Source organism: Ochotona princeps, chromosome 17, assembly GCF_030435755.1.
Source record: "Ochotona princeps isolate mOchPri1 chromosome 17, mOchPri1.hap1, whole genome shotgun sequence".
Taxonomy (NCBI): Eukaryota; Metazoa; Chordata; class Mammalia; order Lagomorpha; family Ochotonidae; genus Ochotona; species Ochotona princeps.
In genome coordinates, this window is record NC_080848.1 from 201627 (window position 1) to 223803 (window position 22177).

General features: G+C 56.1%; 1 protein-coding gene across 2 annotated transcripts in view; it reads right to left on the minus strand.

Annotated features, from left to right (window-relative positions):
• Positions 1-22177, minus strand: part of TBCD (tubulin folding cofactor D) — a 133920-nt gene that overhangs the window by 35622 nt on the left and 76121 nt on the right. For both annotated transcript variants that reach the window (XM_058676546.1, XM_058676545.1), the window contains exons 14-16: positions 12078-12234; positions 2705-2762; positions 247-276 (exon numbers count right to left, since the gene is read on the minus strand). In XM_058676546.1, coding sequence (XP_058532529.1) covers positions 247-276; positions 2705-2762; positions 12078-12234 — 245 coding nt within the window. The remainder of the gene's footprint in view (positions 1-246; positions 277-2704; positions 2763-12077; positions 12235-22177) is intronic.

A 22177-nucleotide genomic window follows, 5' to 3' on the forward strand; every position in this document is an offset into this window, starting at 1 on the left:
ATGGGGGCAACAACTTCCAGGAGCTCTTTCTGGACTTTGCTGGGACCAAGCAGCCAGTGCTCCTCCAGGGCAAGCATGGTGGGGACCACTGGTTCCAGGAACCTGCCCCAGCACTGGCGCCCTTGGTTCTGTGTGCCACCTGAACTGCGAGGGCCCCTGTACAGAGCCGCCCAGGCGAGCTCTTTGCCAGCATGGGCAGGCACACGGACAGCAAGCGTCAGGAGCGAGGCAGAGAAGTGGCCTTACCTGTCTCCCGACATTCTCCTGGAAGGCAGCCTGTGGAGAGAACAAACAGCTGAGGAGGCCGGCTCTCTGCCAGACACCTAACAGGGACGACCCATGGCTTCGTTTTTTACATCCAAGTCCCCATTGTTGGCAGGGCTAGGCCTCAAGGGCGCTTGGTCAGTCCCATTCCATGTCCTGGTGCTTTTGAAAACCACAATTTAAGGGTTCAGGTTTCCAAACCGAACGTGCTGAGGAAGCTGTGCCCCACAGCAGTGCTTACCTCAGTGCCTCGGGTCAGGAAGTGGACAGAGCCAAACGGTCTGGTCAGGGGAAGGACAGGGCCCCAGTGTGCCCCTCAGCCACAGTCCATGTGAGCGGCTTCAGAGGGGACTGCAGTTGTTCAGCCAGGCTCCCAGGCCGTTTCCATGCAAGAGCTTGAGCCGCCCAGTGGTCAAGTCCCACCTCCAGTCCTCATGGCCCCCTTCTTCCTAACCTCCACCCTGTCCTGCTCAGGGGCCATCAGACAGGGCAGATAGGCCAGACATGGTGACAGCCATGCGTCTTGCCCTGCTGTTCCTCCAAAGCAGCCAAGTGTGAGATGCAGGGGACATCAGCCCACATACAGAACACAGGCAAAGCTGCACCCAGGGCCAAGACAACTGGACACAGTGAGAGTAGCCCCTGGGGTAGACACAGGCCAGGCAGGCCAGAAGCAATGTGTCCTACCCTGGTGGACACCAGGAGCACCTATGCCATGACTATGGACACCAGGGTCTCCAGGGTCCTGCCCCAGGGCAGAGCGCTGACCCAAGAGGGCTGAACTCCACTGGCTGCTCTGACACCTCCTCAACTGGCAGGCAGTAAGACTTGATTTCTGTTGTGGGCTACTTTGTAACTTTTGCACTAAATTAAGAAACAGAAGCAACCAAAAGGCAATGCTGGGGCCTGGCAGCGTGGCCTAGCAGCTAAAGTCCTCGCCTTAAACACCCCGTGATCCCATATGGGCGCGGGTTCTAATCCCGGCAGCTCCACTTCCCATCCAGCTCCCTGCTTGTGGCCTGGGAAAGCAGTCGAGGACGGCCCAATGCATTGGGACCCTGTACCCGCGTGGGAGACCTGGAAGAGTTTCCAGGTTCCCGGCTTCGGACTGGCGCGCACCGGCCGTTGCGGCTCACTTGGGGAGTGAATCATCGGACGGAAGCTCTTCCTCTCTGTCTCTCCTCCTCTCTGTATATCTGACTTTGTAATGAAATAAATAAATCTTAAAAAAAAGAAAAAGGCAATGCTGGGTACACACAGGTCAGCTGACATACTACTGTAGTGACATCGCTGCAAAAGCCCCAGAACCAGGGAGCAATCACCAAGCACGGTGAAGGCTGACAGCGCAGCACAGCCAAGACACTAACCTGCCCTGACGGGGACACGCAGGCTACGGGCACAAGAGGGAAACACAGTCAGGCCAGCTGACCGCAGAGCCCCCTGGGGAAGAGAGACTGCCCAGCGGGGCCTGGTCAGGCATCAAGCACCGAGACAGGCAGCCAACCAGACCAGGGGCACACACGCTGTCTTAAGGGTAGGGTGGGGCCTGGCCACCGGCCCAGTGGTTAAATCCTTACCCTGCATGTGAAGGATCCCATATGGGTACAGTTCATGTCCTGGCTGCTCTACTTCCCTTCCAGCTCCCTGTTTGTGGCCTGGGAAAGCAGTAGAGGATGATCTAAAGCCTTGGGCCCCTGTACCCATGTGGGAGACCTGGGAGAAGCTCCTGGCTCCTGGTTTTGGATCAGCTCAGCTCTGGCCACTGCAGCCACTTGGGGAGTGAATAGCAGATGGAAGATCTTCCTCTCTGTCTCTCCTCTCTGTAAATCTAACTTTCCAATAAAAATGAATAAATATTTTTTTTAAAAAAAGGGCAGGGCAACAGAGCGACCACATCACACAGTGGAAAGTGGCTCCCCGGCTCTCACAGAGCCAACATCTGACCACCACCCCACCCCACTGTTGCCGCCCAGAGGAGCAAGCTGTCCCATCAATGCTCACAGCTCAGCTCCTAACAGTCCCAAATCAGAAACAACCAGAGGGAGGCTGGAGCGAGGACAGGGCCAGGGCTCCCCCAACATCACCCTTCTGCCTTTGGCCACCAGGAATACCAGAGATGGCAGGCCAGGGACTAACCGAGGCGGCTCAGCAATAGCTCCTTCACGGGCCACCTGTGAGGAAGGGTCCGTGTTGCCACCATGGCTGGTCAAATTCACTAAACCATGGCCCTCGCCCTTCAGGCCAGGACGGTCCTGAAGAGGTCATACTGACAGCTGCCACCCACCCCCAATGGATGCAGCCTGAGAGCATCTGGGGAGGGGGCACACCACACAGCCCTGCTTAAGGAACCTCAGCCCTCAGGACCTCCCTGGCCCTGGCTCGTCACCTGGGCCACACGAGGGAGACCAAGGGGTCAAGGACCTAGGAAGGGAAGACTTACAGAGGCTGCACGCCTGCAGTTTATGTTTCGGTCAAATACCGCAGCAATGACCAGTGCACTGTGAAAGAGAAGAAAGAGTTAGTGACGGAAACTTGCAGAATCACCAGAGGGCTGAGACTGGCACATTTACTGCCCACCTGGCTGGCCGGCTCTTACAGCAGGTCCTGAGACACCTGGGGGCTGTGGGTGGACAGAAGGCAGACATGAGGAATCCTGGGGAGCTAGCCCCAGTTCTAACGACAGCCCCACAGAAGGGTACCCCAAAGTCACAGGACAAAGAGCTGCTGCACATGGGGGCCTCACCTGCCTGCAGGAGGCAGCCAAAAGGGACAGAGAAGTGACCTAGCGGACAAGGGCAGCGAGTCAAGGTGTGTGACACCAAGACCCACAGACAAGGCCATCCAGGTCTTCAAGGCCACCCCAGACAGCGTGAGCTTGGCCCAGTGGGCACTGCACAGCTCCACCAGCACCTGCCCAAACAAGCACACGACTGCATCAATGTCAACCTCAGGCCAGCCACGAAACTGTCCCAATACCTTCAGCACCCAAACAGACAAGAGCAGGGTCATGGTGGGCACACAGGGAAGCCAAGCTAAGACATCCTGGCTGAGCCCCAGAACACAGCAGGGCCCTCACCCCAGTCCATGATGGGCTGCTTTGTCAGAGAGCTGAGATCAGGGAGCTGCAAGGGTGGACGACAGACCCCTGCAGCACCCACAGAACACTCCTGGTAATGCACAGATGGGGCAGCAGGGGACCCCGCTACTAATGTGAAAACACAGGCAGGCTTCACCCAGGTGGCCGGGAGCTGTCACCCAGCCATAACCACACTAGGCCTAGCCCAGCGACAAGACATAGCCTGGGACAGACAGGGTAATGGTGTGCAGCCACGTCCAGACACAGCCTGTCAATGACCCAGACTGGGGCACAGCCTGTCAATCAACCATCCACTGCCCACCTAGCGCACAGCCTGTCAATCAATCATCAACTGCCCACCTAGCACACAGCCTGTCAATCAACCATCCACTGCCCACCTAGCACACAGCCTGTCAATCAATCATCAACTGCCCACCTAGCACACAGCCTGTCAATCAACCATCCACTGCCCACCTAGCACACAGTCTGTCAATCAACCATCCACTGCCTACCTAGGGCACAGCCTGTCAATCAACCATCAACTGCCCACTTAGGGCACAGCCTGTCAATCAACCATCCACTGCCCACCTAGCGCACAGCCTGTCAATCAACCATCCTCTGCCCACCTAGTGCACAGCCTGTCAATCAACCATCCACTGCCCATCTAGCGTACAGCCTGTCAATCAACCATCAACTGCCCACCTAGCGCACAGCCTGTCAATCACAGCCACTGATGGCACAGAGTGGGAGGGTGAAGGCTGTGACACAGGCACTGTAGCTCACTAAAACTGTTTCTAGGGTCACAGGAGGAAGAATGACATGAAGAGGTACAGGGAAACATGGGATCCTGGGGAGCCTGAGCACCTGCACAGGGGAGCCTGAGTGCCTGCTTGGACAGGTGGGCCTGGCTGCCAAGGGTGTGGGGAGCCTGGGCGCCTGCTTCGGGGGGCCTGGGCACCTGCTGGGGGGAGCCTGGGTGCCTGAGGGGGGGAAGCCTGGGCACCTGCTTGGATGGGGGGGCCTGAGCACCTGCTTAGGGATGTGGGAGGGAGCCTGGGTGCCCGAGGGGGGGCCTGGGCACCTGCTTGGGGATGGGTGGGAGCCTGGGTGCCTGCTTGGACGGGGGGCTTGGGCACCTGCTTGGGGGGGGCCTGGTCACCTGCTTAGGGATGTGGGGGGAGTCTGGGTGCCTGCAGGGGTCAGCCCTTGACTTGGTGATCACTGAGGCATTTAGAACGGGTCAGGAAAGTTGTACTGTTATCATTAAGATTTTTTATGGCACAGTTCAATAGGTTCTGGGATTTCCCGTCCCACTCCCCAAGTTCCCTTCCCCTTGTTGATTTCCCCTCTAGTTTTACAAAGTGTGGTCCTTCATGAACAGTCCTAAGTCCATCATGCTCTTACTGAAGTGTTTCCTGACCATATAGGCATGGACAGTGTGGGAGAGTCCAGCATCCTACTGTTAGGATATTTTCAACTTTCACCGAGAGTTCATCTCTGGACTCTCACAACAAAAATAATTAAATTTGAAGTTGCGCTGTTTTCACAACTCTGGACACCTAAAACTTGTTCAAGACTAAAAGTATTCTCAAAAGAAACTAATTATCTGAACAGTTTAAAGGGGTAGTGCTAGTGAGGCTGTGTCAGAGGACGGCAGATAAAACTGACACTGATGCTGGGTCAACATGGTGCCTGTGCCCGTCCCGAAGGCCGCCCCAGCGTCCTACATGGTGCCTGTGCCCGTCCCGAAGGCCGCCCCAGCGTCCCACGTGGTGCCTGTGCCCTTCCCGACTACCGTGCCAGTATTTGGACACCCTGGGACAAGGCAGGCGGTGGCTCAGTGCATGCACACCTGACGGAGTCCCTGGCCCAGCACAAGCTGTATGGGCGTTTGGGGAGCAAAGCAGTAGCGGGAGGTTTACTGTCCTCTTGCCTCATAAATTAAAAAAAAAAATGCAAAGGAAAATAATTTCTTGATAATTTTATTCTAAATACATCTCAGAATTAATGGAAATTTAAATACTTCATTCTAGAAAAAGACATAGCAGGGACACTGTACTTTCCCTACGCCTGCCTGGCAATGTGGAGCTTCACTACACTGATGGCTCAAGTGCCTGGGGTCCTGCCGTCCATGTGGAGGGCTGGATGAAGCTCCCAGCTCCTGGATTCCGCCTGGCTCAGCCCTCACAGCTGCAATGCCTTCCGGGGAGTGAACCAGCAGACAGAACACTCTCTCTCACTTCCCCACTCTTCCTCCCTCTCTCTCTCTTCCCCTCCCTCTCTGCTTTTCAAATAAATCTTCAAAAATTAAAAACAAACAAAATGAAACACCAAGTAATGAGCAGAGAATGTGGCAAATGTAGAAAAGGAAAAAAAAATTAAAAATGATCTGATCTGCCTGCCACTAGGCTTCCAGGGCTGTGGTGTGACACGAGCACAGGAAGGTAGTGTGTCCCTCCCCAGGGATGCCTGGCCTCCACCCTGCTCCCAAGACACCTGTGGGCACGCTACATCCCCTCCGCCCTCAGCGGCTGCTCAGTCCAGGTCCAGACTTAGTCAAGCATCTGTGGTTTTATTCTGCCCAGCCACTCCATCTTGCTGCCCCTACATGATCTAGAGTAGCTGGCAGTCCAGTGCATGCTGAGAGATCTGGTCCCATGCCAGGATAAACAGGCTCTGTGGAGTGAGGGGGTCACCACCAGTAGGCACAGCCAGAGTATCGGCGCCATGGCTTCCAGAGCTGCTGTAGGGGAGCTCTCCTCCAGTCCACGGAGCTGCGGCAGCTGCTGCAGGGTCCACAGCTGCTGTGGGGGTCGCTCTTCTCCAGCCCGACCCCAGGGCCACTGCACACAGCTGCCTGAAATGTCAACTCCTCTCCTGTGTGATGGTGGTCAGGTGCACGCACTACCGCAGCCTCTATCCTGTGTTCAGTCAATGCCCAGTACCAGCCCACTCTCTCCAGCTCCTCTGCTGACTGGCCACAGAATGACAGCTCTGAACAAGGCCGAGACTGGGCCAGACTGAGTTAGCAGTGGCTCGTCTGTTAGGTTAACCACTGTCCATGCCGTCACTGCTCCACACAGACCGAGTGGGTGACCTGGACACTACGGAGCAGAGTGCAGTACAGGCCACAGCAGGCAGCCGTGGACAGGCCACGGCTCCCCCACGTCTCAGCACACTGCAGACACAGAAGCAGAGTTTGAGAAGCTCCTTCTGGCCGGCTGGAGACCTCCCATGACTCCCCAGGAGAGCAGCAGGTTTTTAAATACCGCTCTGGGAACAAAACTGGCTCATCCAGAAATACCAGGGCAGTGACACCAGCCAGGCACTCACAGAGCTCGCTGGGACGCTCGGGCTCTGGGGGCCCCTGCAGGATGATGCGGCTATGAGTCACCACTCTGGGCTGGCATCCCGGGTGCGCTCCAGCCTGCCCTGGTGGAGCGTGTCGTGGGTGTCTGCACCTGTCTGCTTTCGCCGGAGACCTTCATGTGATACTCCACCTGGGTTTCCCAACACAGAAACGATGCTGGGCAGAAAGGGCTTTTCTTCCTCATCCGAGCAGAGGGCAGCGGCAGGCCTGGACCTGCTCCTAGCTCCGGGACACCAAGCAGCAGCTCTCCCCCCAACCCAGCCCTCCTCCTTGGTAGGATATTCTATACCAACAGTTTTTACCTTAAATAACAATGCTACAATTCTGAGGTTAAGCTTTCTCTAAGCCAGCAATTTACCATGCATCCAAGTTTTCTGAAAATTGCAAACCCCACCTCTCTTCAAGTAGAGTATAAGCCCTGCCTATCACAGTACTTACAGCTTTCTAATGTTTATTTCAATAGAGTGTAAGCCCTGCCTATCACAGTACTTACAGCTTTCTAATGTTTATTTCAGTGTTTAGAAAAGATTTCATTTACTTACTTGAAAGGCAGTTAGAGAGAGAGAGAGAGAGAGAGAGAGAGAGAGAGAGAGACATCTTCCATCTGCTGGTTCACTCCACAAAAGGCAGCAATGGCTGGGCCAAGCTACTCTGGGTACCCACCAGTGTCCCAGGACTTGCCCATCCACGCTGCTTTCCCTGGCTGGGAGCTGGAGCAGCAGTGGAGCAGCCAACACTCACGTAAGAGGCCAGCGCTGCTGACAGCAGCTAACTCAGTGTGCCACAGCCCTGACCTCAATGATGTTCTCAGCCAACATTCATATTAACTGCCGGTTGACCCGGGAGCAGAAGCTAGCTGGCCTCGTGGGGTCTGGACTCTGGTCAGGAGCACACACTTAATGGACAACGGAGGGTTCCCTCCTCCTGCAAGCTGCTCTTGCTGAGGCCGAGGGCAGGGCTGGCTACTTTCTGGTTTTTCAGGACAGCCTTGGCCTGAAGGAAGAGATAGTGCTGAGCCCGGCACAGGCCGCAGCCCACGCTGCCAGCTTCGCTTGTGGTTTGGGGTTGAGAGTCAGGTGCTGCCCCTGGCACGGGATGGGCCCTGACAGCAGCTTGGCTGATGTCAACAGGAGCCGGCGTAGAGAGTTTCAGGTGAGGAAATCGCCCGGCGGTGACCACAGTGCGGCGCGTCTTTCTCTCCCTCTCTGTAACGAGCCTCTGGCCGTGGGACCAGGCCGCTCCTTGTGAACCCCTCGGCCACACCAGGCTCTGCAGGAACCCCCGGGCCCCGCAGCAGCCTTCCAGCTTCCAGGCCAGCTGGGTACAAGGACACATGAGCCTCTGAAACCAGTCAGCACCACTTTCCAACCCAAGAAAATGTGTCTGGACCATTCATGAGACAGAGAGGAACAGAGAAGTAGAAGACCCATTAGTGCCAGTTTCTTGAGCAAAACAAACCAGGCAACAATGAGAAAAAGTGGGCCCCTTTTTGCTCCCTCAGAAAACAGGGGCTCCTGGCATCACCTCCTCTTATCAGCCGCTCTGTTCCATCAGGAGAATCACGCCCTCATCCGGAATGTTGACTTCTGCAGGATTCCCGCAGAGTTTGTGGGAACAGTTAGAGATACCAAGATTGTATCATGCGCCAGAATTACTGGGCTGAAAGGCCGATAATTAAAACGTGGCCATTACAACAAACCAAGGGAGGCACTTCTAGGGAGACACACCCAGCCGATACTCAGGCTCAGGCTCCTGGGCAAGGAGGTGTGCCCAGCTTACCTGCTCCTCCCTGACTCACGCCCAGGGTCCAGAGGGGCTGAGAAGGGCTGGAACGTGGGTTCCTCAGAACCAGTCAAACTGGCCTGAAAGGTGCCTGCAGGCGGGGTCAAAGGCACCCCGTGAGCCAGGGCAGGGTGGGTTCGGGACCAGCCCAGCCCCACATGGCAGCTTCAGAATCCTGGGGAAGCCTGGCTCAGCGGCAGCCATGGGCACAGCCAGGGAAGCACAGGCACCTCCAGGCACGGACCAGCCAGTCTCGGCAACATGAGGCTGAAGCAGTTCTTGGAGGACCAGCAGCCACGCTGCCCTCTAGCCCAACACGACCAGGAATCGTGTGTACAACCTCACAGCCTCCAGCCCTCTGCAGGTTACTCCTCCTGCAGGACCCCATGCCCTCCACGTGCACCCACCCCAGGACAGACTTGCTCCCTCAATGCACAGCAGTGACTTGGGCAGACTGTGGCCTGGCCCGGTCCAGCCAGCCAGAACACTCCCTGCATCTTCCCAGGAAGGGAGGTGCTGACCCCAGAGGAAAAAGCTCCAGGGTCCTCAGCTCCAAGACACACAGAGGGAGCAAGCAGCCCCCGCTCCTGTGTCCAGCTCTACCTCCCACGCCTGACCTGCAGGAGCCAGAGCCAAGCTGACAGCTACAGAGCACCACGGCTCCAGCCAGGGCAGGCCTTCACCTGTTGGTCCTCACACGTCAAGCTAGAGGCTGAGCTTATGCACCTAACTCCTCACATGATCACTGATGGGAGCAGGGGCCCACATGCCACTCTGGGGACGGCTAAACACTCTCCCTGCTGAGCCCCAGCCTCATCGTCCTCAGTCCCAGGCACTTCTGCTCCCATGCTGTGGGACCAGGCAGCACAGGGAAGGAGCAGAACAACCTCCAGGAAGTGTCTTCCAACTAGGGAAGACAGGTTCTGGATGAACCTGGGGTCTCTGCGCCCTGTGTCCACCATCACCATCAGCTGGGCACCTGTTGGTCACAGAGCCAGGGAGGTCCCCACTTCATCCTCAGGGAAGCCAGGTGTCCCCAGAACCCACAGTGTCTCACAGGTGACCACAGAGGGGCTGCGGAGCCATCACCAATCTGACAGCTGATGAAACAAGAAAATCCAATCTCCCTACTTTGCTCTTAGGCTACAGAATCACACTCCAATGCAAAAGCAGAGACAGAGCCTCCCCAAGGGCTGGCATCCTCAACAGCAGGGTGGCGGGGTGGCGGGCAGGCCATGGTGAGGCGTCCCAGCCCCCTCTGTGCCTCTTCCTCCCCTGCAGCACTCAATGAAGACTCCCCAAGGCCTCCCCCGGTCTGCAGCACAGAGCAGCTGTCAGGGAAGAGGACCGGGGGGGGGGGGGGGGGGGGGGGGGGCTCACTGTTCTGCCCAGGCGGGGAGCCACTCTCCAGGACCGTCCTAGCACCTGTGCCCTGCGGCTGTAGACAAGATAGGAGAAGCTGGACTGGTTCCTGGCTTCCTGGCTTCCGGACATCTTCTCTCCCTGAGCGACAGGATCCTCAGATGCTCTGAGGCAGGGATCTAATCACCACCCCCACCACGTGCTGCACTTCCGGGAAATGACACAGGCCTTGGCTCCCTCCCCCACCCCAAGACCCAACAAGGGAGAACAGGAGAAAGTGCCCGAATGTCCCAAAACCACCAGGCACACACACCCCGGGCTGACACCTGACCCCAACTCTCCAGAACGAGGAACCTTGAGCACAGCCTACTTTCACACCTGGAGGTTGCCCCACCTGCAGGCACACAGCACAGAGCTACAGAGCCGCAGGAGGTGCCTGCTGGGACGCAGCCTGATTTCAAAGTCCATTTCCTGGGCCTAGCACAGCAACTTAGTGGTTAAATCCTCATCTTACATGCACCAGGATCCCATGAGGATGCGGGTTCTTACCCAGGCTGTTCCAACTCCCATCCAGCTCCCTGCTTGTGGCCTGGGAAAGCAATGGAGGCCGATTCAAAGCCCAGGGACCAAGTACCCATGTGGGAGTCCCTAAAGAGGCTCCTGGCTTCTGGCTTCAGATTGGATCAACTCAGCTCCATTTAGGGAAGTGAGCTAGAGGGCCAGTGGATGAGCCCATGTCATGGCCATCTGGGGAGTGAGCCAAAGGATACAAGATCTTTCTCTCTCTCTCTTCTTTTCTTTATATTTGCCTTTCCAATAATAAAAAAAAAAAAATCATTAAAAAAAATTTTCCTGGGCCCAGCGCAGTGGCCTACAAGTCCTCACCCTGAATGCATCGGCATCCCATATGAGCACTGGGTCTAATCCCAGCAGCTCCACTTCCCATCCAGCTCCCTGCCTGTGGCCTGGGAAAGCAGTGGAGGTCAGCCCAAAGCCTTGGGACCCTGCACCTGTGTGGGAGACCCAGAAAAGGCTCCCGGCTCCTGGCTTCAGATCAGAGCAGCACCAGCCATTATGGTTACTTGGGGAGTGAATCAGCAGACCGAAGACCGCCCTCTGTCTTTCCTCCTCTTTATATCTAACTGTCCAATAAAAATAAATAAATCTTTAAGAAAAAAATGTCCTAGTCCACATTCCTGGTAAAAGTCTTCAGGTGAAGAGCTGCTTCCCATCACCTGTGATTCGGACAAGGTCCCTCGTACCCTTGACGACAGTCACCCCTTAGGCTCCTTAAGAAACACAAGTGGAGGACTGGACAACCAGCCAGTCCAGCACCCAGGGGGTCAGTGAGGACTGAGGTGAGCTCAGCCATTACTGCACTGAGTCAGCACCCAGTCCAGCACCCAGGGGGTCAATGAGGACTGAGGTGAGCCCAGCCATCACTGCACTGAGTCAGAACCCAGTCCAGGGGGTCAGTGAGGACTGAGGTGAGCCCGGCCATCACTGCACTGAGCCAGCACCCAGTCCAGGGGTCAGTGAGGACTGAGGTGAGCCCGGCCATCACTGCACTGAGTCAGCACCCAGTCCAGGGGGTCAGTGAGGACTGAGGTGAGCCCGGCCATCACTGCACTGGGACACAAAAAGTCAGCACTCGGCCCAGTCAGATGTACAGCCCTCAGACACCATGTTCTCCATTTTCCCGAACTGAAGTATAAACTCTGATAGGCAGCAACTCTCAGCGTCCCTGAGTGGAGCCCATGACAGCTGCATGGCGGGCCCAGACGGGGCCATCCCACTCACTCTGGGGTTCCTGTGCTTGCCCACTCTGCCCCAATAGCCTTCCTTTAAGAACCTGTATCCAGGACTTGGCGTGGTAGCCTGGTGGCTAAGTCCTACCTTGAATGCACCAGGATCCCATATGGGCACCAGTCCCTGTCCCAGCTGCTCTACTTCCCATCCAGTTCCCTGCTTGTGGCCTTAGGACCCTGCACCCACATGGGAGACCCAGAAGAGGTTCCCGGCTCTGGACTGGCTCAGCTTTGGCCATTGCGGCCACTTGGGGAGTGAACCAGCACACAGAAGATCTTTTTCTGTCTCTTCTCTCCTTCCAATAAGATAAATCTTTCAAAGAAAAAACCTGTGTCCAGGGAAGGCCAAGGCCCGCAGGGCTCACCTCCTGCTCAGCACTGGCACTTGCCAGAGACCACAGAACAACACGCTCACCTGGAAATGGCAGTCACAAAAGGCTTCAGCTCCTGGGGCTCATAGGCACGCGCAAAGGCCCAGCACACGTAGCAGGCAGCATCCCTGACATTGGCACCCACACTGCAGGCACCCCGCTTCTCGTCATAGGTCAGGGCCTTCAGGATCACACCAACAACTGCACAGAATAAACACAAGGAGAAGGGTTGAGCAGGAGGCAGCATGTGTGGAGAGGGCAGAACAGACAGCAGGGCTCCCACGGGCACCACAGGAGGAGGACAGAGTGACAGCAGGTCTCCCATGCTGGTGCAGGGTCTCAAGGCTTCGGGCCATCCTCCACTGCTTTCCCAGGCCACAGGCAGGGAAGTGGAGCAGCCAGGACAGGAACTGATGCCCATATGGGATCCCAGCATGTGCAAGGCAAGGATTTAGCCACTGAACCACCGTTCTGGGGCCTTAAAAGGGTTAGGATTAGGGTTAGCAGGAGGTGGCTTGTGCCACTATCGACCCAAATGAGTAGCAGCTTATGTCCTACCAGCTTCTTGTTAGTGCTCTGGAAAGCAGAAGAGAGCCCAAGCACGGAGGCCCCCCAGCGCTCTGCTCCGGGCTTCCAGCTGGCCACTAAGGGAGCAACCAGCAAATGAGATGTCTCTCTGAAGTTGCTCCCTCTACCCTTTGGTCACTCTTCCACATAAATAAAATCTTTATATAAAATGAAGGAAATAAGTGATTTATAATAGGGACACTTTGAAAAGCTGAAGAATAAACATTTTTTCTGAAAGACCACATGGAAAACGTCACCTCACTGATCCCAAACTGAGGCAGCTGCAACAACTGCACACAGCCCCGGGGGTGGGACGCTCCTGTCCCTCCCAAAGCCGAAGACAAAGCGAAGGGTCCGAAGGCCACGAAGGTGGTGCTGAAAGACGCTCTATGGCCACAAGTGGAAGAGCCGCACGACCCCCATCTTCCAGCAGCCCAAATGCTCTACCTGCGGGGGGCCCCAAACAGCCTCCCCCCATGAGAAACAAGCTTGACCACTACGCCATCAGCAAGTTCACCCTGATCACAGTCTGCTACGAAGAAGACAAGACAACAGCACACACATGTTCATCATGGACGTCAAGGTCAACAGCTGTGGAAGAAGCTCCATGACACTGACGTGGCCGGGTCAACACTGCATCCGGCCTGGCAGAGAAAAGCAGGCGTCCAGCGGCTGGCTGCAGAGTCACCAGCACAATCAGGCCACGCCAGTCCAGCTGCCCAATTCTAAACATGTGTTTCTCACCAGAAAAGAGAGGCAAAGAAACAAACAAGTCTCTGGAGAGACTGGGTGAAACGGGAGCTCCCTGGTGCCCACAAAACATTTGGGGAGAGGGCACTCAACACAGCAGGAGGATGGCTCAAGACTCAGAGGAGGCTCCTGGCTGCTGGTAATCACAGGAGACTCAGAGCAGGCTCCTGGCTCCTGGCTCCTGGCTCTGGCTCTCCTGGCTCCTGGCGATCACAGGAGACTCAGAGGAGGCTCCTGGCTCTGGCTCTCCTGGCTCCTGGCGATCACAGGAGACTCAGAGGAGGCTCCTGGGTCTGGCTCTCCTGACTCCTGGCGATCACAGAAGACTCAGGAGCCTCCTGGCTCCTGGCTGCTGGCTCCTGGCTCACCTTGCTCCTGGTTGAACATCTAGTCCAGCCAGGTATTGCAGCATGAACAACCAGATAGATCTTTCGCTCTCTTTGCCTTTCAGATAAAATGAAAATAAGCAAATGTTTTTCAGGATTTGAAATCCATGTTTCATTTTTATCATGACAAGCACTCCTCACAAACATTCCTGAAGACCCCAGCATGGTGTGTGACCGCTGCCAGCTGCCAGAGCTCTTCCCTAACCATGAGAGTGATGTTGCCATCAGTGGAAACACGTTTCTCTTGGCAGCTGCACACCTGCTGGCTAACCAGAGCAGCAGGTAGGCACTGCTGGATGGAAAATTCCAGAAACCCCGGCCCACCACACATCACTGTCCAAGGCCTGTCCTCTGTTGCCTCATTCCTCACTGGAGTCCCTCCAAAGCCCTCCTGCTACCCTGAAACCAGGAAAAGCACTAGAAACTTGCACAGTTGGCCTCCGCATTCCACTCCGGTCTCGTACTTGACTGCCCAGCACCATGCAGCATCACTGGAAGTCAGAGGGCAAAGGCCAGAGGCAGCCACACCCCTCAGGACACTTAGGCTTAGGGCCAGGACTGTGTGGGGTGCTCCCTGACATTCCTGCCAGGCCAGCAGAGGCCAGGAGCCCGCCAGGCTGCAGAGCTGCCCTCAAGGTCCAGCAGTCTGGTGTGCAAAGCACCTGCCGGCCTGCCCCACCATCCAGCAAGGCACTTACACGGAGTCGAAGGAGGCCCCATTCATGACAGCACATATGCAAACGACTCACCCAGAGCCACCTGCAACACTGTCTCTCCCTGGACTCTCTGACTTCAGTGAACCAAAAGAACAAACAAGATTCTGCACAACTTATTCTTTTTAAAAAGACTGTGAAATATTTATAAATTGACTTAAATCACATTCAACTTACTTCAAAAAGCAAAGCTCAAATAGTGTGGTATCTCTTACTTCCAGGCTAGCCGGGTAAGGAGCCCCAGACATAACTCTCCTCAAAGGATAGGTGCCTGGAACACAAGGCTGATGGACCTGAGGTGGCTCAGAGTCCCCTCACTGTGGACACCAAAGGCTACACACCTGGTCCCACCCTTGCTCCTTAGTCTGCTGAGGACCAAGTATCACTTCCTCAAACCAAAGGCAGGAGGACAGAGTCACAACAGAGCCCGCCTGCCCTGAGCAGCTGTTCTCTCAGTGGCCATGACACCTTCTCAGTGGAGCCCGCCTGCCCTGAGCAGCTGTTCTCTCAGGCCATGATACCCCCTAAGCACAGGCCAAGGCTCAATGCCAGCCCTGGACCAGCTCCTCCTTCTTGCTCCACTCCCACAGTGCCATTCCCACGGCCTGCCTGGCTCTTCACAACACCTCGTGCTGCCATCCCACCACTCCATAACTCACTCAGGGGAAGAGCAGAGCCCTTCCCAAGGCCCAAAGTGGCCCCACAGCCTCCCTCTCAATTGTGTCCTGGAACACATCCTGTGCATCAACACTCCCACCTGCAAGTGTGCCCAGGGCCCCCAAGGCCTCTCCAGTGCCCAGGAACTATGGTGACAGCAGAAGACCACAGTCAGCAATCCTTGTACTAACTGGAGTATTTGGGAAAAAAAAAAAAAGATGTCCCCATCCACTAGGCTCACAGATGTAAACCAATGGGCGGGTACTGCCACAGCTGCCATGAAGTAACTAAATCTGGTAGGTAATTTTAAAATGACTATCTCCACTGGAAGTCACCCATCTGCAGTGTTACAAAAATCCTCAGCTTTTTTACCAGGATAAATGCTGGTTCACAAGGAATTACTCCTGTCGGCTGGCTCTGCTTGCACTCACCTTCTGTGCTGACAAACGAGCCTACACGTGTGCGCCAGGAGCCATCATAGGTAATCAGCAGTGGCAGCCCCAGAGGAAAGCGTCTTGCAGACGCAGCATCTCTGCGTCCCTCAGAGCAGCCACCCAGACAGCTCCAGGGAAAGACTGGCTAGCGATTCTGGGGCCTCAGGAAAGCTGCACACAGACTGCTGAGTCCCAATTTATCTGTCCAGTGGACAAAACCAATTCAGGGCCAACAGCCTTGAGTGATGACACTCAGCACTCAGCTCAACTTCTCAGGACTACACTGGACAAGTGGGGACTGCCTGCTGCCACCAACGAGACACACACACACAGAGGTCGGTCTCCCAGGAGGACACATATGCACACACACACACACACAGGCTGGTCTCCCCAGGAGAACACGCACATGCTGGTGTCACTCACTCACACACACACACAGGCTGGTCCCCCAGAGCCACTGGTGCCACCCCCGAGACTGTCCCAGGTCATGGAGGTGCAGCCACTCTCAGGTACTGGCCTGAGCTTAGCCAATTCGGCAGTCTCATCACATCCCTCTGGCCAGCCCTGTCCCAAGAGAAGAGGCCAATTCATGAGAGGCTGCCCGGTGCATCTGTCGTCACTGACCACTGCTGTCCTAACTGCTGACCCTCCAGGGTCACGGAGCAGGCAGAGTCCAGACCCCTGGAGCCACTGCCAGCCTTGGCCACCAATTTCCTGGCAGGACCCCGTTGGTCTCTTTCCACTCCAGTCCATGGCACAGGCAGTCTTCCAAGGCTGTGTCCTGTCAACTGTGAACGTCAGGGGCTGGCACTTGGGAAATGAAGAAGTGGCTCCAGGCAGAGGCCAGCAGGGAAGGGGGGGAGGGAGAGTGTGACAGGGCAGTGGAAAGCAAACCTGCAGCTCTGACTCAGCCCTAGCAGGAAGGGTGACAAGCTGAAGACGAAGGGCTCAGCAGTGCTGCTGCCTGACCCTTTTTCAACCTCTTCTATGGAAGGACGTGCCCTGGGCCTCCAGCCCATGTACAGGGACCCAGAACAGCAGGAACACAGCTGCCCGGGGTCTGGAGTGGATGGTGGCAGGGAAAACACCTCAAACCTCTCCATAAGCATTATCCGAGAGAAAACTTGAACCACCAACAACTCCCTCCAGATTCAACAGGTTGACAATAAGGAAATCGTTCAATAGGTCTGAACAAAAACCTTTCTCATGGTTCCAATTACACACTGCAATTGCATGTCAAATATATAACATACCCCAGAGGGCTTCCTTTTGGCAACGCAGAGTCCAGCAATGTAATTTTAATATGCTTTTCTCTGACAGCATGTCATTTGTTTAAGGGCAACTACCTAAGAACAAGCAGCCTCCAGGTGAGAGCAGCCATTTAACCCTGCACACGGCTCCAGCAGAGGGGTCCAACTATTCCTAGTAAAGGCACAAACAGTCGCATCCCTAATAATCACCAAGCACACCGCTTTTTAAAGGCAAACTCATCGTTTTATGCACAAGTAGGATTACACAGACTCTTACAGGCATATCCACTGAAAATCACAATGTCTCATAGACTTCCCCATTTGAAACCAGTGGCAAAATACAGGCGGGGCAGACTGGAAAGACAGCAAGCAAAGCTCTGCCCCTCGACAGACAGGAGGCACCTGTCTGCGACAGAGCACCTTCTCTGTGATGGAGCCAGACATGAAGCTTAGCAGACATCAGCAGGCACCTGGCACAGAGCCTGAGCTCCGGAAAGCACCAGCTTCCTGGAGCAGGCGTGACCCTCACGACAGAATTCCCATCTCTGCCACCCAGTACAAACAGCCATCATGCCTTCCTCAAAAATGCAGTTCGACTTGTTCGACGAAAAATGCCAGCACTGAATATGCTGGGGGCAGGAGGAAACGGCATATCAGGTTCCACAGACTCTGGGTTTCAGTTCCCACAGGTCGGCTCTGAGACTGTCCAGATGCCCCTAAGGTGGCATGCGGGCAGCAATGGTCAGCAATGTGGCTGCGACCATAACTGCAGTCTGCTCAGTGCCTACTCAGAGGAGTGGCTTCTGGGGGGCACCTGTACCCGCCAAAGTGCCTCAAGCTCTGCCCCCAGTATCTCCACGGGAAAGAAAATGCCCTCACCCACCCATTAGACCCCACACAGTGGATGAGAGCCAAGGCTCACCCATCAAGCACCATGGACTCACTGCCCCCTCAGGAGGCACCCCGAAGACCCCACAGTGCTAACATAGATGAGCCAGAGTCAAGCCCACACGGGCACTGCCATCACAGGAGAGAGCAGAGCCAGGAAGTCCTGCCCAGAGGTGGACCCTTCCACAGCCCCAGCACTGGGCGGTAGCAAACACCCACAAGTGCCTACATCCATGTGACAGGGCCTATTGCCTTGTGTCCCAGGTGGCTCCTGCCACATGCCTGGCTCTGCACCCCACAGGGAGAGCTTGGCTTACCCCCAGTGCAGCAGTCCCCAAGCAATGACAAACAGGTGAAATAACACAAATCCACTTCCGCCCCAACAGCCAGAGACCCAACTACCTCCACAGGTCAGGACACCCAGCACACCGCCCACCCTCACCCAAGCCACCTGCAGAGTCAGGACAGCTTGTCCGAAAACTCCCCAGTGCGTCCCCTCAGCCAAGCAGCAGGCAGCCACACCAAAGCTGTACCCCAGGGCAGGTCAAGATCTCTTTTCAAAAGGGCTCTTAGCACGGATGTTCCAAGCTGCTTCATTATTAGAAGCCAAACAGTAGACACTACTTGGATGCCCTTCCGTGTGGAACATTCAGACGTACTGTGCCAAGTCCACGCTGCAGAATGAACACCACCTGGCAACCAGCGCCACAATCGACCAGCACACAAGGAAATCTCGAAATGAAACACGCTGCACAGTTCCACAGATGTAACACTATTGGCCTGACATGGCTCACCAAGCAGACAGACAGGCGGGGGTCTCGTGGGGGGTGTGATAGCCGAGACCTCCGGCGGCAGGGTCACACACACAGGCCTATGCATCCTCTGCAGTCTCCTGCTACAAGCTGGGGTCCTGGTCTGGATGCCAAGTGTGGATTTAGGGGAAGAGAGCAGCATACTGGGCCTGTGCATATCTGTGCCACCTCCTGCACTTCTAGAATTATTTCACGATGAATAAGCACAGTCGGCCCCCGAGCAAGATGGCACCATCTCGAGGACAGAACTTGGTACCAGCGAGGAAGTGTGACTGAGCCTAAAGAGGCACTGGACACCAAACACCCTGACACCAACTCCTCCATGTAGAAAGTGCTAGAAGACGCAGTTCACCCATCACCTAGACCACAGGATGCATGTGGTCTGGCACCTGGGCACCAGGTCCTAAGGCCCTGAGGTGTGAGTACTCAGCTGGGCTCTGCCTCAGGAACAGGATTAGTGGCCCACACCAGAGGCCTGAGGGTATCTTTGCACCTTCTAGGGTAAGGGACACACGGAGAACACCACCTATGAGGGGGGCGCCATGGTCCCACAACTGTGAGCAGTAATGTCCCATGCTGTGACTCAGCCTAACGACGGCCCATAGTGGCCCTGACAGAGGAGGCCACTGTGCGGCCTCACAGGTGGCATGGCAGAGGGAGGCACAGAGGGGTCACCATGTGGCCCTGGTTGCTCTGACACATGGCAGGAAACAGACCCGCACTGGGGCTCAGACCACGCCACGCGGTAGCCCACGCTGGGGTTCAGACCACGCCACGCGGTAGCCCACGCACTCAGGAGGCCCTGAGACTGGCTGTGGGCTTGGCCTTCACCGTGCAGTTCCCACCTCTGCCTGCACAGAGCCCTGTCCACACGCAAGCAGGAGGGACTCGGCCCACCATGAGAGGCACTGACCAACAAGCACAATTCAGCCAAGAAATTACCACAATGCAGAAGGTCCCACTGTGAAACACCTAGACGTGTGCAGACTCAGGGTAAGAACTTGTGTCTGAGAGGGGAGACCGCAGCAACATTGACATCTCATACGATATGCTTCCAGGGCCGGGGCCCAGCCTCACCATCCACAAAAGCAGGACGAAGGTCCAGGCTGCTGGGCCAGCCCTAGCCACTCTGCTCATGTGGGGAATGAAACAGCAGATGGAAGATCAATCAGTCCCTCTGATTTTCAAATAAATCAATCCTTACAGAAAAAAGGTGGCAGTGTCCCGGGAGCAATATCATGGTGCCAAGGCCACCCCTGTGCCGCCAGCATCCCTTATGCGCTCACTTCTGATCCAGCTCCCCACTAATGGCCTGGAAAGCAGAAGATCCAAGTGCCTGGCCCTGCCACCCTGAGGGAGACCCAGCACAGCTCCTGACTCCTGTCACTGGAGCTCCCACCAAGCCCAAGTCACTGCAGCCACCTGGGTACCAGGTGAACCAGATGAAGTGTGTTCTCTCTCTCACAAGTTAACGTGAGAGGGCACGGATCTTACACCTTCCTTGAGGACACACCAGAGTACTGGAGTCCCACACCAGGATGGGCTCTTGACCCCAGCTTTCTACTAAGGCCAATCCCGGGGGAGCAGGGAATGCTCGGTCACCCCAGGGGCAATAGGGAATGGCTGGGTCACCCCGGGGGGCAGTGGGGAATGGCTGGGTTGGGGGGTGTGGTGTGCAGTGGGGAATGACTGGGTCACGGGGGGCAGTGGGGAATGGTTGGGTCACCCAGGGGCAGTGGGGAACCCCGGGGGTAGTAGGGAATGGCTTGGTCAGTCACCCCGGGAGGCAGCAGGCAATGGTTGGGTCACTATGGGAGCCCATGATGAACAGCTCAGGAACTGCCTTCCTGCCACCCACAGTCCATTTCCCAGCTGCTGTGGGCATGTTTCTCTACCTCTCAAATAACCCTAATGAAGCAAAGTTGTTTTCAAGGTTTTTATTTGTTAACGTAGTTGGCAGAAGTATTTTTCATTTTCTACCCATTGAAGTCCCTGAGACAGGTAGGTCTGAACCTCTCTCCCAGGTTGAGGACCATGGAACACGCCGCTGGAAGCCTGACTGAATGAATCAGCAGAAGCAAGGGTGTCCCCTGCCAGGTCTCCCATCTCTGACCGCTCCCAGGGATGAGGGAAGGGGTGGGGGAGAGGCAGAGCTTCCCGTTACTTCCCTAGCATGAAAATGGAGACTGCAAGTTCGCATCTGCGCAGTCCCTGAAAACACACTTAAGGTGGGCCTTGCCTCTGGCTTACCTCTTATTCAGCATTTATGTCCAAGGCTGACACGGGCTCCTGCATCTTAGAAGCTGCACATTGGAGCTGCCCAGCACGAACTCAGGCCTGCGTGTGCAGCACACTGTCAGCTGTGCCTGCGGGCAGGAAAGTAGCGCATCCATGTGAACACGGCACGGCTGCGTCCTGGGGCTGACACACCCAGTGACCTAGACACATAGCACCTCGCGCCACGGCACCGCAACACACCCAACGCACTTGCAGCGGGGAAGGAGAAGGCGAAGAAGCACCTCTATGCCCTATGCCCTCTGAGAAGTCACAGCGGTCACAAAATAGCCGGACAAAGCACATGGTGACGGCTCATCAGATTACAATCAGAACACTCAAGGCCCAAGGGTTCCCAAGTTTACACATATAAAAGAACAGGTGTCCACCAGGGGCACAGACCACACTTGTACCAGAGCAGAGAGCACACCGTCACACCCGTGTCAGCAGGGAGCACACACCATCACACCCATGTCAGCGGGGAGCACACACCATCACACCTGTGTCAGCAGGGAGCACACAGTCACACCCAGGTCAGCAGGGAGCACACACCGTCACACCCAGGTCAGCAGGGAGCACACACCATCACACCCATGTCAGCAGGGAGCACACAGTCACACCCATGTCAGCAGGGAGCACAAACCATCACACCCATGTCAGCAGGGGGCACACAGTCACACCCATGTCAGCAGGGAGCACACACCGTCACACCCGTGTCAGCGGGGAGCACACACCATCACCCGTGTCAGCGGGGAGCACACAGTCACACCCATGTCAGCAGGGAGCACACCGTCACACCCGTGTCAGCAGGGAGCACACACCACCCGTGTCAGCAGGGAGCACACACCATCACCCGTGTCAGCAGGGAGCACACAGTCACACCCGTGTCAGCGGGGAGAACACACCATCACCCGTGTCAGCGGGGAGCACACACAGTCACACCTGCACACCTATGTGACACACCAGCGACAGAACCTGACACACCTGCACATGTCCTGACATTACCGCCAGCAAATCCTTTCTTGGATAAGGTACCCCTGAGTGGACTGTGTTCTGTGCGGAAACATCCTCTGACAGTCACAGCAATGGCTCCCTGACACAGGCACCCACAGGACCTCTGGACACCACACCTTCCTTGCCCGAGCCTGCCCCTCACCACCAGCTCACAGCCCTGCCACAGAACCAACGCCTGTCAGTTCCTACCCTCTTCCACCATCAATGGTCATCTAAGGGAGGGAACCCAAGTCCAGCCTCACCACAGAACTAGGAGGAGGTGCCCTCCCCGAGGCAAGAGCCTCCTCCTTAACCACTCCACGCTGTGCCACTGGCAAGGGAACACCCATGCTAATGACAGAGTGGCCCACGTACAGCAACTTGAAAGAAGCACAAACAAGCGCCCAGGAGAATTAAGGG